At 33.8% G+C, this 17,563-nt stretch overlaps 1 protein-coding gene across 3 annotated transcripts; it reads right to left on the bottom strand.

Moving 5' to 3' along the window:
- Window positions 1–8,864: 8,864 nt before the first annotated feature.
- Window positions 8,865–17,524, bottom strand: LOC127739278 (mitochondrial genome maintenance exonuclease 1-like). Of its 3 annotated transcripts, none has more exons than XM_052250934.1 (5): window positions 17,402–17,524; window positions 13,779–14,404; window positions 13,054–13,270; window positions 10,614–10,749; window positions 8,865–9,314 (listed from the first exon to the last, which is right to left on the bottom strand). In XM_052250934.1, exons 2-5 carry the CDS (start codon window positions 14,392–14,394, stop codon window positions 9,120–9,122), a joined length of 1,164 nt encoding a protein of 387 aa, XP_052106894.1. In that variant the 5' UTR covers window positions 14,395–14,404; window positions 17,402–17,524; the 3' UTR covers window positions 8,865–9,119. The 3 variants fall into 3 exon arrangements, with proteins under 3 accessions (XP_052106894.1, XP_052106893.1, XP_052106895.1); XM_052250933.1 differs by having other exon boundaries at window positions 17,422–17,524; XM_052250935.1 differs by lacking the exon at window positions 17,402–17,524 and adding an exon at window positions 15,914–15,932.
- Window positions 17,525–17,563: the final 39 nt, after the last annotated feature.

Here is a 17,563-nt window from a genome sequence, read left to right as displayed (position 1 = left end):
AGTTAAGGAATTAGGGGCCAAAAATAAGCATTTTTGTAACTTCCAGACATAACTTGCGTGTTAGTGTATGGATCTCTCTGACATTGTACCACAAGGTTCCATATCACAAAGGGAATGCTGGGATTGATTTTGGGGGTAATTGCCTCCAAATTTTAGGAATTAGGGGCCAAATTGGGGCAAAAAACAAGCATTTTTCTAGTTTCATGACAATAACTTGTGTGTAAGTGTATGGATCTTTCTGAAATTGTACTACAAGGTTCCATATTACAAAGGGAAAGCTGGAATTGAGTTTGGGGGTAATTGCCCAAAACGTTTAGGAAAAAGGGGCCAAAAATAAGCATTTTTCTAGTTTCCAGACAATAACTTGTGTTCAAGTGTATGGATCTCTCTGAAATTGTACTGCAAGGTACCATACCACAAAGTGAAGGCTGGGATTGATTTTGGGGGTAATTGCCTCAAAATTTTAGGAATTAGGGGCCAAAAAAGGGTAAAAAACAAGCATTTTTCTAGTTTCAGGACAATAACTTGTGTGTAAATGTATGGATCTTTATGAAATTGTGCTACAAGGTTCCATATCACAAAGGGAAAGCTGGGTTTGAGTTTGGGGGTAATTGCCCCAAACGTTTAGGAATTTGGGGCCTAAAAACATGCATTTTTCTAGAATCCAGACAATAACTTGTGTTCAAGTGTATGGATCTCTGAAATTGTACTGCAAGGTACCATACCACAAAGGGAAGGCTGGAATTGAGTTTGGGGGTGATGAATCATAAGGGGGTTCAAAAAATTTGGGGGACGGATTTTTTATACGACCGCAAAAAAATTTTTGTGGTCGTATATTGGTATGACGTTGTCGTCGTCGTCGTCTGGCGTCGTCCGAAGACACATTGGTTTTCGCACTCTAACTTTAGTTTAAGTGAATGGATCTTTATGAAATTTTACCACAAGGTTCAATACCACAAAAGGTAGGTTGGGATTGATTTTGGGGGTTATGGTAATAACAGTAAAGGAATTAGGGGCCAAAAATAAGCATTTTTGTAACTTCCAGACATAACTTGTGTGTAAGTGTATGGATCTCTCTGACATTGTACCACAAGGTTCCATATCACTAAAGGAATGCTGGGATTGATTTTGGGGGTAATTGCCTCCAAATTTTAGGAATAAGGGGCCAAAAAAGGGGCAAAAAAACAAGCATTTTTCTAGTTTCATGACAATAACTTGTGTGTAAGTGTATGGATCTTTCTGAAATTGTACTACAAGGTTCCATATCACAAAGGGAAAGCTGGGTTTGAGTTTGGGGGTAATTGCCCTAAACGTTTAGGAATTTGGGGCCAAAAAACACATTTTTTTCTAGTTTCCAGACAATAACTTGTGTTCAAGTGTATGGATCTCTCTGAAATTGTACTGCAAGGTACCATACCACAAAGGGAAGGCTGGGATTGAGTTTGGGGGTGATGAATCATAATGGGGGTTCAAAAAATTTTGGGGGGGGGATTTATTTTTTTTTCCTTTTTTTTCTTTTTTTCCTTTTCTGTTTCTTTTAAAAATTTTCATTTTAAGTTGGTTATTTCTGATTTATATTTAAAATCAAATAATAATGATATGGTAGGAGATACACACCAAACAGGATGTGTAAATTATTATATAATAAGTATTGTGCAATAGCAAGAAATTTTCAATTGCACAGTATTGCACAATAGCAAGAAATCTTCAATTGCACAGTATTGCGCAATAGCAAGAAATCTTCAATTGCACAGTATTGCGCAATAGCAAGAAATATCCAATAGCACAATATTGCGCAATAGCAAGAAATTGTCAATTGTACAGTATTGCGCAATAGCAAGAAATATTTAATAGCACAGGATTGTGCAAAAGAAGATATTTCCTATAAATTGCTTATTTCTTGACCAATTTCAATGGGGTTTTATTCTTGATTTCATGGGGTTCTTTAATATGCTGAATCTAACCGTGTATTTAGTTTTTGGATTTTGGGCCCCGTTTTTAAATTGGTCCACATTGAGGTCCAAAGGGTCCAAAATTAAACTTTGTTTGATTTCATCAAAAATTGAATTATTGGGGTTTATTTGATATGCCGAATCTAACTGTGTATTTAGATTCTTAAGTTTTGGTTCCGTTTTCAAATTGGTCTACATTAAGGTCCAAAGGGTCCAAAATTAAACTTAGTTTGATTTTAACAAAAATTGAATTCTTAGGGTTCTTTGATATGCTGAATCTAAACATGTATTTAGATTTTTGATTATGGGCCCAGTTTTCAAGTTGGTCCAAATCAGGGTCCAAAATTTAACTTTGTTTGATTTCAACAAAAATTGAATATATGGGGTTCTTTGATATGCTGAATCTAACCATGTATTTAGATTTTTGATTTTTGGGCCCCGTTATCAACTTTGTCCACATTGAGGTCAAAAGGGTCCAAAATTAAACTTTGTTTGATTTCATCAAAAATTGAATTCTTGGGGTTCTTTGATATGCCGAATCTAACTGTGTATTTAGATTCTTAATTTTTGGTTCCGTTTTCAAATTGGTCTACATTAAGAATAGCAAGAAATATTTAATAGCACAGGATTGTGCAAAAGAAGATACTTCCTATAAATTGCTTATTTCTTGACCAATTTCAATGGGGTTTTATTCTTGATTTCATGGGGTTCTTTAATATGCTGAATCTAACCGTGTATTTAGTTTTTGGATTTTGGGCCCCGTTTTTAAATTGGTCCACATTGAGGTCCAAAGGGTCCAAAATTAAACTTTGTTTGATTTCATCAAAAATTGAATTATTGGGGTTCTTTGATATGCCGAATCTAACTGTGTATTTAGATTCTTAAATTTTGGTTCCGTTTTCAAATTGGTCTACATTAAGGTCCAAAGGGTCCAAAATTAAACTTAGTTTGATTTTAACAAAAATTGAATTCTTAGGGTTCTTTGATATGCTGAATCTAAACATGTATTTAGATTTTTGATTATGGGCCCAGTTTTCAAGTTGGTCCAAATCGGGGTCCAAAATTAAACTTTGTTTGATTTCAACAAAAATTGAATATATGGGGTTCTTTGATATGCTGAATCTAACCATGTATTTAGATTTTTGATTTTTGGGCCCCGTTATCAACTTTGTCCACATTGAGGTTAAAAGGGTCCAAAATTAAATTTTGTTTGATTTCATCAAAAATTGAATTATTGGGGTTCTTTGATATGCCGAATCTAACCGTGTATTTAGATTCTTAATTTTTGGTTCCGTTTTCAAATTGGTCTACATTAAGGTGCAAAGGGTCCAAAATTAAACTTAGTTTGATTTTAACAAAAATTGAATTCTTAGGGTTCTTTGATATGCTGAATCTAAACATGTATTTAGATTTTTGATTATGGGCCCAGTTTTCAAGTTGGTCCAAATCGGGGTCCAAAATTAAACTTTGTTTGATTTCAACAAAAATTGAATATATGGGGTTCTTTGATATGCTGAATCTAACCATGTATTTAGATTTTTGATTTTTGGGCCCCGTTATCAACTTTGTCCACATTGAGGTCAAAAGGGTCCAAAATTAAACTTTGTTTGATTTCATCAAAAATTGAATTCTTGGGGTTCTTTGATATGCTGAATCTAACCATGTATTAAGATTTTGGATATTGGACCATAATAGGTGAATGTCCAATTTAAAATTTTTAAGTTCTTAGACCACATTCAATCTGTGTTAGAAACCTATGCTGTGTCAAATATTTAATCACAATCCAAATCCAAAGCTGTATCAAGCTTGAATGTTGTGTCCATACTTCCCCCAACTGTTCAGGGTTCGACCTCTGCGGTCGTATCAAGCTGCGCCCTGCGGAGCATTTTATTTTTTTTTATTTTCCATTTTAAATTGGTTATTTCTGATTTATATATAAAAGCAAATAATAATGATATGGTTTGAATAGGTAAATTAAAAAATTTTAAGTTCTTAGACCACATTCATTCTGTGTCAGAAACCTATGCTGTGTCAAATATTTAATCACAACCCAAATTCAGTGCTGTTTCAAGCTTGAATGTTGTGTCCATACTTGCCCCAACTGTTCATGGTTCGTCCTCTGCGGTCGTATCAAGCTGCGCCCAGCGGAGCATTTTATTCTTCTTGAAGATATTGATTTGATATTTGGTATATAGTTTTATCATGACAAGTTACAGATCAAGTTCAAATTTTGGTCCGGGGTAATGAATTTGTCAAGAGTTATGATGGTCCTTGGACTTAGAAAATTCACTCAAATAATCAGTCTTCTGCACTTTTTTTCGTCATGCTTGAAGATATTGATTTGATAATAGGTATATAGCTTTATCATGATAAGTTACAGGTCAAGTTTGAATTTTGTTCTGGTCTGATGATTTTGTTCAGGGTTATGGTCCTTGGACTTACAAAATTCACTCAAATAATCAGTTTTTCACACTTTTTTTCTTCATGCTTGAAGATACTGACTTGATATTTTTTATATAATTTACACCATGACAAGTTATAGATCAAATTAGCCTTTTGTTCCAGTACAGTGAATTTTTAACCAGTAGGGAACTATGTATTGCCATGTAATACTCTCAGAATGCTTGTTTATGTTGTTTTTTGGGCTATGTTCCAATCTGATAAATCAAGCCATTTTAAACTGATAGTTATAGTTTGTTTAAATGTTGTTCTGTCACATCACTGTCCCGGGTTGCTCACAAGCATGTTTAACTGGCCACATTCTTCATGTGTTTGTCCCAAGACGGCAGCATGTAATTCATGACTTATGCCCCTTTATAAACATAGAAATTGCTGAATTTTTATACGACCGCAAAAAAATTTTTTGTGGTCGTATATTGGTATGACGTTGGCGTCGTCGTCATCGTTGTCCGAAGACACATTGGTTTTCGCACTCTAAATTTAGTTTGAGTGTATGGATCTCTATGAAATTTTACCATAAGGTTCAATACCACAAAAGGAAGGTGGGGATTGATTTTGGGGGTTATGGTACCAACAGTTAAGGAATTAGGGGCCAAAAAGGGGCCAAAAATAAGCATTTATGTAACTTCCAGACATAACTTGTGTGTTAGTGTATGGATCTCTCTGACATTGTACCACAAGGTTCCATATCACAAAGGGAATGCTGGGATTGATTTTGGGGGTAATTGCCTCCAAATTTCAGGAATTGGGGGCCAAAAAGGGGCAAAAAACAAGCATTTTTCTAGTTTCATGACAATAACTTGTGTGTAAGTGTATGGATCTCTCTGACATTGTACCACAAGGTTCCATATCACAAAGGGAATGCTGGGATTGATTTTGGGGGTAATTGCCTCCAAATTTTAGGAATTCGGGGCCAAAAAGGGGCAAAAAACAAGTATTTTTCTAGTTTCCAGACAATAACTTGTGTGTAAGTGTATGGATCTTTATGAAATTGTACTGCAAGGTTCCATATCACAAAAGGAAAGCTGGAATTGAGTTTGGGGGTAATTGGCCAAAACGTTTAGGAATAAGGGGCCAAAAATAAGCATTTTTCTAGTTTCCAGACAATAACTTGTGTTCAAGTGTATGGATCTCTCTGAAATTGTACTGCAAGGTACCATACCACAAAGGTAAGGCTGGGATTGATTTTTGGGGTAATTGCCTCAAAATTTCAGGAATTATGGGCCATAAAGGGGCAAAAAAACAAGCATTTTTCTAGTTTCAGGACAATTACTTGTGTGTAAGTGTATGGATCTTTATGGAATTGTACTGCAAGGTTCCATATCACAAAGGGAAAGCTGGGTTTGAGTTTGGGGGTAATTGCCCTAAACATTTAGGAATTTGGTGCAAAAAAGAGGCAAAAAAACAAGCATTTTTCTAGTTTCCGGACAATAACTTGTGTTCAAGTGTACGGATCTCTCTGAAATTGTACTGCAAGGTACCATACCACAAAGGGAAGGCTGGAATTGAGTTTGGGGGTGATGAATCATAAGGGGGCTCAAAAAATTGGGGGGGGGATTTTTTTTCCCTTTTTTTTCTTTAAAATTTTCCATTTTAAATTGGTTATATCTGATTTATATATAAAAGCAAATCATAATAATATGGTTTGAATAGGTAAATTAAAAATTTTAAGTTCTTAGACCACATTCATTCTGTGTCAGAAACCTTTGCTGTGTCAAATATTTAATTTCAATCCAAATTCAGTGCTGTATCAAGCTTGAATGTTGTGTCCATACTTGCCCCAACTGTTCAGGGTTCGACCTCTGCGGTCGTATCAAGCTTCGCCCCAGCGGAGCATTTTATTCATTTCTGTTCTTTAACTTAAGTTTGCCTCAACCAAATGTTATAAAACTTATACACAATGCTTATTACCACAAAACGCAGATCAAGTTCAAAATTGGGTGGCACCACATTTACTGTTCATGAGTTATATGCCCCTTTATAAATGGAAAAATAGCTAAATCTGTCGTTTCCGTTCTCTAACTTTAGTTTGCCTCAGATTGTTTTCAGATCCCTATAAGCAAAGCTTGGACACGTGATCTATATTTTAATCAAATTGCATAAAATATATCAAGCTCTAAATCAGAAACTAAAAGATCTACCATCAACCAAGATCTCCAAATTTTTTTTTTTTTTTTAAACTACGGTAGAGGCTCTAAAGAGCCTGAGTCGCTCACCTTGGTCTATGTGCATATTCAACAAAGGACCCTCTCCAACACTGTAGACGAGAATAGAATTCATGACAAAAATCTGTTTTGTTGATCTTGTATTGCTGATCATTTAGTCTGTTTTTTTTCTCTCTATCTTCATTAGTTTTTGCTCAAAACACAAAAGGGAAGTAATTCAAATGTGTCACTTACACTGCTTTTAAAATTATGTATATTGGAAATTTGCCAATAATTTTAGTATTAATAAATTCCATTGGAAATTTGCCAATAACTTTAGTATAATAAACTCCCTTGGAAATTTGCCAATAACTTAAGTATAAGTTAATATAAATCTATGAAATTTAAACACAAGGTTTTAAACCACAAAAGGAAGATTGGGATTGATTTATGGGGTGATGGTCCCAACAGTTTAGGAATTAAGGGCCTAAAAAGGGGTCCAAATAAGCATTTTTCTAGTTTCCAGACAATAACTTGTGTGTAAGTGTATGGATCTTTCTGAAATTGAACCACAAGGCTCCATACCAAAAAAGGAAGGTTGGGATTGATTTTGGGGGTTATGGCCCTACCTGTTTAGGAATTAGGGGCCAAAAACAATACTTTTCTAATACTTTGTATAAATTGCTTATTTCTTTACTAATTTCAATGGGGTTTTATTCTTGAATTCTTGGGGTTCTTTAATCTGCTGAATCTAACAGTGTATTAAGGTTTTGGATTTTGAGCCCCGTTTTTAAATTGGTCCACATTGAGGTCCAAAGGGTCCAAAATTAAACTTTGTTTGATTTCATCAAAAATTGAATTATTGGGGTTCTTTGATATGCCGAATCTAACCGTGTATTTAGATTCTTAATTTTTGGTCCCCTTTTCAAATTGGTCTACATTAAGGTCCAAAGGGTCCAAAATTAAACTTATTTTGATTTTACAAAAATTGAATTCTTGGGGTTCTTTGATATGCTGAATCTAAACATGTTTTAGATTTTTGATTACAGGCCCAGTTTTCAAGTTGGTCCAAATCGGAATCCAAAATTAAACTTTGTTTGATTTCAACAAAATGTATATATGGGGTTTTTAAATATGCTGAATCTAACCGTGTATCAAGTTTTTTGATTTTGGGCCCCATTTTTAAATTGGTCCACATTGAGGTCCAAAGGGTCCAAAATTAAACTTTGTTTGATTTCATCAAAAATTGAATTATTAGGGTTCTTTGATATGCAGAATCTATCCGTGTATTTAGATTCTTAATTTTTGGTCCCCTTTTCAAATTTGTCTACATTAAGGTGCAAAGGGTCCAAAATTAAACTTAGTTTGATTCTAACAAAAATTGAATTCTTGGGGTTCTTTGATATGCCTTCAAGTTTTCAAGTTGGTCCAAAACCGGGTCCAAAATTAAACTTTGTTTGATTTCAACAAAAATTGAATATATGGGGTTCTTTGATATGCTGAATCTAACCGTGTATTAAGTTTATGGATTTTGGTCCACATTGAGGTCCAAAGGGTCCAAAATTTAACTTTGTTTGATTTCATCAAAAATTGAATTACAGGGGTTCTTTGATATGCTGAATCTAACCTGTATTTTGATTTTTGGGCCATGTTATCAAATTGGTCCACATTGAGGTCAAAAGGGTCCAAATTTTTTTGTTTTTTGCTGATTTCATCAAAAATTGAATTCTTGGGGTTCTTTGATATGCTGAATTGAACCATGAATTTAGATTTTGGATATTTAACCATAATAGGAAAATGTCCAATTTAAAATTTTTAAGTTCTTAGACCACATTCATTCTGTGTCAGAAACCTATGCTGTGTCAAATATTTAATCACAATCCAAATTCAGAGCTATATCAAGCTTGAATGTTGTGTCCATACTTGCCCCAACTGTTCAGGGTTCGACCTCTGCGGTCGTATCAAGCTGCGCCCTGCAGAGCATTTTATTAATGATTACAACCTGATCGTAATATTTCTATTTTTTATGCCCCACCTTTGTTTTTCAGTCTGTGCGTCCGTTACTCCGTCCGTCCGTCCGTCTGTTTGTCCGTCTGTCCTGCTTCAGATTAAAGTTTTGGTCAAAGTAGTTTTTGATGAAGTTGAAGTCCAATCAACTTGAAACTTAGTACACATGTTCCCTATGATATGATCTTTCAAATTTTAAAGCCAAATTAGAGTTTTTTTCTTAGACTTTTAAAGGGAACATAACATATAACCAAATCATGCATATTCAGGATAGAAAGGATCAAACAATAACTAACATACATATATTATAATACTCTTTATTTGGTAGGTCGTATTCTCAAAAAAAAAGGGTAACATGTATCCATCAACAACAACAAAAGTATTATATATGAAACCAGTCCATTTATTGTGACGTCTGCTGAGTTATTGTTTTATCTCTGTTTAATTCAGATCTTGAAAAAAAAACTATTCTTGGACATATTCGATAATGTCCTCTCTACAAACATTTCAGTTTCATATACCATTTTGACAGTAATACACTGGTGCTGGTACTTGGTTACAAATTCTTTGTCAATATATTTTTATCATCACACTTTAATTTGGTTTCCCGAACCTTTTTCCAGTACATATGTAATCGTTCTAGCCATATCTTCCAGTTTTCCTCACATAATTTTTGGTCCATAGTGTGAACATGTGCAGGTTGTCCATCTGGATAGGCTATAACAATGGCACCATTGGTGATCTGGTCCATCTGGAAAAAAATAATTACAAAATCAATTTGGTCCAAGAAAGGGGAGATAACCATAGTAATACCATTGATACCAAAGAAACCAGTCAAAAAGTCCAATTTGCAATACAGGGACCAAAGCATCATCAGTTGATTGGTCTAAATGATAATCAAATTGCATCCCAAAATATATATACATTGTAGTCCTAAATATCACAGGGTCACCACAGGGGATCTGGTCCAACTGAAAATGTATAGTAAATCAGTCAAACTCCAAATTGTCTGACAAAAGTTCTGGTCTAACTGTTATGTATACAATGAAAAGGAGAAAGACTCAAATATTCATTGTGAAAGACATAACTCTTTAACATTAACCCCATTAGTGATATGGTAATTTATAGTTCAGGGTATAAAAAACATTATCGTACAAATTGTTAAATTTTACTTCCACAGATGACTGTAAATTATGCATACCGATAAGAAATTATGGTTATCAACAATATTTTCTTCTTCAGAATACGAGAGTAAACTCCTAGGTAGGAGTGTAAAACTTCCCAGAACTTGTGTGCTTTTATTATTAACAAAACAAAAAATTTACATTAGCTTTTGTGGTTTAATCAGTTGGTGCTGACACAAGGATATTACAGTGAATGGTAACCAAAACAAACATCCAACAGTACATTATTTGGTTTGGTGACCCCACTGAAAATTTACTCCTCTGTCTTGTAGTAACTGACTATTATTAATGGCCCCTATGTAGGCAGCTACTTGTATTGGATTGTGACCCCACTGAAAATTTACTCCTCTGTCTTGTAGTAACTGACTATTATTAATGGCCCCTATGTAGGCAGCTACTTGTATTGGATTGTGACCCCACTGAAAATTTACTCCTCTGTCTTGTAGTAACTGACTATTATTAATGGCCCCTATGTAGTAAGCTACTTATATTGGATTGTGACCCCACTGAAAATTTACTCCTCTGTCTTGTAGTAACTGACTATTATTAATGGCCCCTATGTAGGCAGCTACTTGTATTGGATTGTGACCCCACTGAAAATTTACTCCTCTGTCTTGTAGTAACTGACTATTATTAATGGCTCCTATGTAGGCAGCTACTTGTATTGGATTGTGACCCCACTGAAAATTTATTTCTCTGTCTTGTAGTAACTGACTATTATTAATGGCCCCTATGCAGACAGCTACTTGTATTGGATTGTGACCCCACTGAAAACTTACTCCTCTGTCTTGTAGTAACTGACTATTATTAATGGCCCCTATGTAGGCAGCTACTTGTATTGGATTGTGACCCCACTGAAAACTTACTCCTCTGTCTTGTAGTAACTGACTATTATTAATGGCTCCTATGTAGGCGGCTACTTGTATTGGATTGTCAAAGGTATCCTTAATTGTAGGTTTGGTTTTCTTTGACGTCTTCCAATCCACCAAACAGAGTCTGTCTCTAAAGATTGTAAAATAAACTTGAAAGAGGCACAAATCATCAAATGTTTTAAGAATAAGTTTACCCTTGTATACTGGTCTTGTATTTGCCCTAGGAAAATTACCAATTCTCATGAGTTACTTGCTTTCTGTCCGGTGACATTATTTCATGCATATTTAGGAGGAAGAGTACAAATTGACAATAAATACAATAAGTACGTTCTGCAAGATGGGGACCCCACCCCCTACCACTTCTGGATAAAGACAGAAATCTTGACTGCAAAAGCTTCAAAATTAATTCATAAAAAAATTCAATAGAACTTTGATTTCATGAAAATCGATAACTCAAAAACACCATTATTGATCTTTGTTTTAGTTTACTCATATGATGGATGTTGAGAAATCAAGAAAACTTCTGTGTATATGAAAGATATTTTTTTATTTATTGAATAGTGAAGATCATAAAGATAGAATAAGTCTTGTAGGAAGTAAATATAAAGTAACTTTGGTCTCATTTGTTTATAAAAACAAATTTTTACTTGTCTGATGTACAATTTCAGAAACTGCCTTTCAATTTCTATTTCTTCCTGAACATGCATGAAATATTTGCCACAGGACATAAAACAATGAACAATCAATAAATCAATTTCTATTTTTATTTTTATCATGGACTTTTCTCTGTATAATATATTTGTCAAATAAACTTCCGACATACTCTTAAAATAGAGTGTTGGATAAAAAAAAAAATGGGGAATGTGTCCATGGGACACAGATTATGCCCCCCCCCCCCCCCCCCCCTTTTGCAAATAACGTTATAAAGGGACATAACTCAAGAACTGTAAAGTGACGATACCCAAATTTGTACTTGACATGAGTTTTGTGGTAATAAGCATTGTTTATAAGTTTCATAACATTTAGTTGAGGCAAACTTAAGTTAGAGAACAGAAACAAAAAATTCAGCAATTTTTCCATTTGTATTATAAAGGGGCATAATTCTAGAACAGTAAAAGTGACACCACCAAAATTAGAACTTGATCTGTGTTTTGTCGTAATTAGCATTGTGCATAAGTTTCATAACATTTGTTTGAGGCAAACTAAAGATAGAGAACAGAAATGAATATTTCAGCAATTTTTCCATTTGTAAAGGGCATAACTCTAGAACGATAAAAGTGATGCCACCAAGATTCAAACTTGATCTGTGTTTTGTGGTAATGAGCATTGTGTATAATTTTGATAACATTTGGTTGAGGCAAAATTAAGTTAGAGAACGGAAACCAATTTTGGGATGTACAGACGGACAAGGGTAAAACTTAATGCCCCCTCGGCTACGGCGGGGGCATAAACAAAACCTACGAGGCTGAAAGGTTTTAATTTTTTTGCTCTATGTTGAAGAAACCACTGTGACTTTGAAATGTAGAACAACAATAAAAGCACACTTTCCTTCCTTTTTATTTTCTGTACATATAGTGAATTTTCCCATTTGACAATTATACCTGGGTACCAGAGAGGTTTTGCCAATTTCGTACATTTTTAAGGGGAACATCAGTTTAAAAACTAGAGGCTCTAAAGAGCCTGTGTGGCTCATCTTGGTCTATATGCATATTCAACAAAGGACACTCTTCAACATTGTAGAGAGAATAGAATTCATGACAAAAATCTCTGTTTTGTTGGTCTTATATTGCTGATCATTTAGGCTGTTTAGTTTCTCTCTTACTATCTTCTGTAGTTTTTCCTCAAAACACAAAAGAGGGTAAAAATGAATCCTACTTTAAGGGCAATCACTCCTATAAAGAGTGACAGTCTAATAACTATATCGGCAAAATTTGACTTGTTAGTAGATCTTGTCTTGCTGATCATTATTGCAATTTAAAGCTTCTCTTTATCTATTATAGTTTTCAAGATAATAGGCAAAAATGAAAAAAATGGAAAAATTTGTCATTTAAGAGCAATAACTCCTATAAGAAGTCGTCTGACAGTTTTGGCAATTTACCCCTATGTTCTATTTTTAGCCATGTTGGCCATCTTGGTTGGCAGGCGGCGTCTTCAGACACATTTTTTAAACTAGATACCCCAATGATGATCGTGGCCAAGTTTGGTTAAATTTGGCCCACTAGTTTCAGAGGAGAAGATTTTTGTAAAAGTTAACAGACGACGACGATGGAGGATGGACGCCAAGTGATATAAAAAGGGAAGGGGGTTATTATTTCTTTCAATATTACAAGAAAATGATATGTGGTAAAAATAAACTAAATTTTCTGGTTTACTGAAGAATTTTAAAATCAAATTAATAAATACTTTATAGAAAGACCTGTGCACTTCTACATACTTATATACGGCTACACAATCAAATTTTCCTTGGTAACACAGGTCTTTATGCTTGACTGCTTCTTCTATGGCAACCGCTTCTTTGACATCTTGTAATACCCTTCGTATACTATCCCAATGTCCTGTATTGTCCTTATAAATATTCAACTCAGACTCAGGAATTCCAGATAAAAAATGCTGAATGTTTGCATGAAGGTTGGATCCATTTCTAAAAGTCTCTGTCAAAAAAGATATTTTTTGCAAATTAGGTCACTGTTCCCTAATGCAAAATTGTCATTATTGACCCTACATAGTTTTGCTTGTTTTGATTAGGCTTTATAATTTTGATGCTCTCTATGTTTTAGGTTAATTGATATTATTGGCTTCAATTTAAGCATACCACTATAATTTTCATTGGGAGACAGTTTGGGAAGCTCTGCAAGATTTTATTTATGATTTCATAATTACTTTTATAACTATAGAGTGTTACATTAGCGATAGTTTTTAAGAGACTACTGTAAATTCAGAAATTATTGCGTGCATTTATTATTGCAATTTTTGGAAAATGGGCAGAAATGCGAGATTAATTATTGCGATTTCAGGAAAATCTGAACACAGATATATGTATCATATATCAGAATGAGAATTCTTATTATTGAGATACTCACCAAGTCGCAATATTCCCATAAATAAAAACATTGCAATAGTTTTTGAATTTACATTATTCAAGGAAATAATAAAAAATACCTTCTTGATGCTTTTTAAACCCTTCAGCTCCTAATTCGCTGATCATTTTCTTCTTCCACCTTTCCAAGTAAAACCTCGACAAATCAGACATTGTCTCACTTATTATACGTGTCACTGATGGAATTAAATGTCCTGCTGATTGTACCAAAACAGAATTGTCAACCTCTGCCTCAGATCTTACCATAGGATAGGTAAGAATGTAGTCTATAGCAGGATCAATCTTCCTCTGGAACGGCACCTTAATTTCTTTATTTCCTTTCTTCTCATTGTTTTTATTTGACTCTTCACTGTTTTTATCCAATTTCTCTTTATCACTGTTAATCTGTTTATTTGAAGCCTTACTTTTAGTCAGTTTACCAGATTTTTCACTCTGTTTATTTGATTCTATTGGACTAGATGTGTGATATTCTGATTTTTCCTCACTTTTAGTCAATTTTTTACTTTTTCTATTAAGTTTTGGACCGTAAAGATTAAAGTTATCATAATTAAGTTGTATGATTTCTTTGACATCATAAGTTTTTGTAGTTTTGAATCGTAATGATATACTGAATGAAACAGACCGATTAGATTTACTACACATTAACTTTGATAACAACTGTCCTGTCAACCTTGCCATTCTTCACAATCTGAAATGAAAAAAAACACCCAGTTCATAAATTGATATTTTCATATTCTTTAAAAGTATTTTCAAATATCACCTCTGGTAAGGCAATACTTCCACAACACAGATTTCACATCAGGCACATGCATGCAGACCATTTCAAATGTTAAGAAATCACATATCACCAAAAAACAAATTCCTAATTTAATGACTTTCACAGTGAACACCTGCTCTTTCTAAAACATGAAAAAAACCTGTAATAACCAACAGAATTTGAGGCAAAAACTTTTGTAGGAAATCATATGTATACCAGTAAATGTAATTTAATCCCAACTGCTAGCATTAAAAACCCAGCTAACAATTAGTTTTGAAACATACAGGCATATTCATGATATGCTGGTGACTAACCAAACCGGTCTAATTTTTGATTACTCATCTCATTTAGTTTACCAGTTGGGATCAAGCAATCATGCAAATTGGCTTTAATAGCCTGTTAAGGATACAATATTGCTAATTATTGGATATAAATTTACTGTGCAACAACCGTATTTTGAATCTTTGGAAACTTTTGAGAATATCTGATTGTTTATGAAAATTTTAAGAGAGATCAATCTAGCAAACATTCTATTTCATAACATGTATACAAATATGTAAGTACCCAAGTAATTAATAAATTAAAAGTCCAAACATCTTCATCTTCATGCACCCCATACAAATTGATAAAAGAACAACTGCAGACACGTTTTTAATGGTTCCAGGATTATTTCCCATGTTACATCTTTGTAAAATGTAATTAGGAAAACACAAATAATTTTTTCTGACTAACGTCACTAACCTATGATGGCTATATAAATACAATACTTCTTACTTACACCTAAGATGTACTCGATGTTTCTTTAATGCTTGGGAAAAATAATTCTCTCAAACTCATATAATTTTGATAATGTAATACTTTGAATGATAGTACCAAAAAAAAGAAAACAGATATTTTGAACTGAAAAATGAAAATATAGATTTAGGAGATAATCCCCTACCTGTATAACATTTTTAGTAAATAATAACTATTAAAGGCATACACATTTGAACAAAAACTTTATACATGAACAATTCCTTTTACTTTACTTGTCATTTTGGCAATCTATTTATAATGATTCATTCTCTAACTTGGTAAAGCAGTACTTGCACAGCACAGATGTCACATCAGGCACATGCAGACCATTTCAAATGTAAGAAATTGCATGTCACAAAAAAAACAAATACCTAATTACTATTACAGGTTTATACTTTCACAAGGAACACCTGCTACTGGTACTTCTAGAAACAATTTTTCTGTGTGTTTGTTTTTTCTTCATTGGCTAGAGGTATAGGGGGAGGGTTGAGATCTAACAAAACATGTTTAACCCCGCCACATTTTTGCGCCTGTCCCAAGTCAGGAGCCTCTGGCCTTTGTAATTCTTGTATGATTTTTTATTTTAGTTCATTTATATGTTTTGGAGTTTAGTATGACGTCCATTATCACTGAACTAGTACACACATTTGTTTAGCATGTTTAGGGGCCAGTTGAAGCATGCCTCTCTTTTCTTGCTGTGTTGAAGACCCATTGGCGGCCTTCAGCTGTTTTCTGCTCTTTGGTCGGATTGTTGTCTCTTTGACACATTCCCCATTTCCATTCTCAATTTTATTCTATTTATAATTTTACATTCCACTCTCTCTCTCAACTTTAACACCATGGTTACACTATGATGTTGAATTCAGACTTCCTGATTTATACTAAAGCTTCTTTGTACAATTTGTATCATGATGGCAATGCTTTCATTTATTATTTAACTAAATCAGAGCTCCAGATAAGAATTCACAAATTGGGGTTTTTACCCACTAATTTTGATGTAATATTATGTGAAAAAAAAATTTCAATTGCATAATTAATTCCTATTCACCCCTCATGAAAATATCAAATTGGGTTTTTCATCACCAAGCTCCTGAATCAATGTATTGGGTTTTTTTCATCATCTAAATTTTGAGTTGATCATTGAAGGCATGTCATAATATAATCATATCAAACATTAAGATGTTCATCCACGGTTATCTTAAAATATGTTTCTTTCAAGTATGTATGTGAAAGTCGTTTTATTTGATTTAAACACTGATGAGCAATTTTTTTGTTTGATTTGTGTCTGGTTTGTTTTTAATTTCCCCCCGTTTTGTATTTTCTGTCAATTTATTTAAACTGGTGTTACTAGTGATGGAGTAACTGATAACCCATCTAGAGCACATACATGTACCATTACACCTGGTATTGTTGTGGTTATAATAACAATCTGTTGACATTAATGCTTGTTAGCATTTTATTTTTCCAGGTATGTCTCGATCATTGGAACTCATACCACATCTTCTTATATCTATATGGTAAACAAAATGCTGTCATGATTTATTATCATTATATGTAACAATCTATTTTAGAACGAAAGTAGATTTCCTAATATTGCAAAAATTGCTTTACGCGACAAACAATTTATTAATAAGGGTAAATAATGCACAAGATAGGGACAAGTAAGGTTGACAATGCATAGTTTTGACATTTAAAATTGGGTTTTATTTTTAATGAACACTACATTTGTCAATTGAATTGGGTTTTCAATTATTTATAACGCAATAACGCAGCTTATCTCACTCAGACTCAGAGCTCTGAAATTTACTGTTAGACATGATAGAGGTGCCTATGCTATCATGCAGTATCAAACTGGTGTTGTGAAAAACACGGTTTGATACTGATAGCATAGTATAGCGGTTGGTAGAAGCGAATTCGAAACCCTCAATCTCGGGATCTAAACTTGACTCATAAAGGCAGCGCTCTAACCAATTGAGCTAAAGAAGATCTTCCCTAACTCAACTAGTCAGACTACCTTTATATATCTAGGTATTACAACACTGTTATTATTTTTTATGGGGGGGGGGGGGGGGGGGGGTGTTTGTGAAAAAGGGACATAACTCTTACAAAAGTAATAGTAATAATAGTATATACACTTTGTAATGATATCATGCCTTTTTCTACTGGAACAAATAAAATCTTGACGCCTGCGTGCCCGCATTGGTTTGCAATCGATTACAGTCTTCAACAAGAAATATAATTTGGTGCAGGGTGCTTTTTTTTATAAAAAGGGAGATAATCTGATCCGAAACAATT

The sequence above is a fragment of the Mytilus californianus genome, unplaced genomic scaffold, assembly GCF_021869535.1.
Source record: "Mytilus californianus isolate M0D057914Y unplaced genomic scaffold, xbMytCali1.0.p SCAF_4, whole genome shotgun sequence".
Lineage (NCBI taxonomy): Eukaryota > Metazoa > Mollusca > Bivalvia > Mytilida > Mytilidae > Mytilus > Mytilus californianus.
Note: the sequence above shows the minus strand (reverse complement) of the source record. Positions and strands in the feature narration are given on the sequence as shown.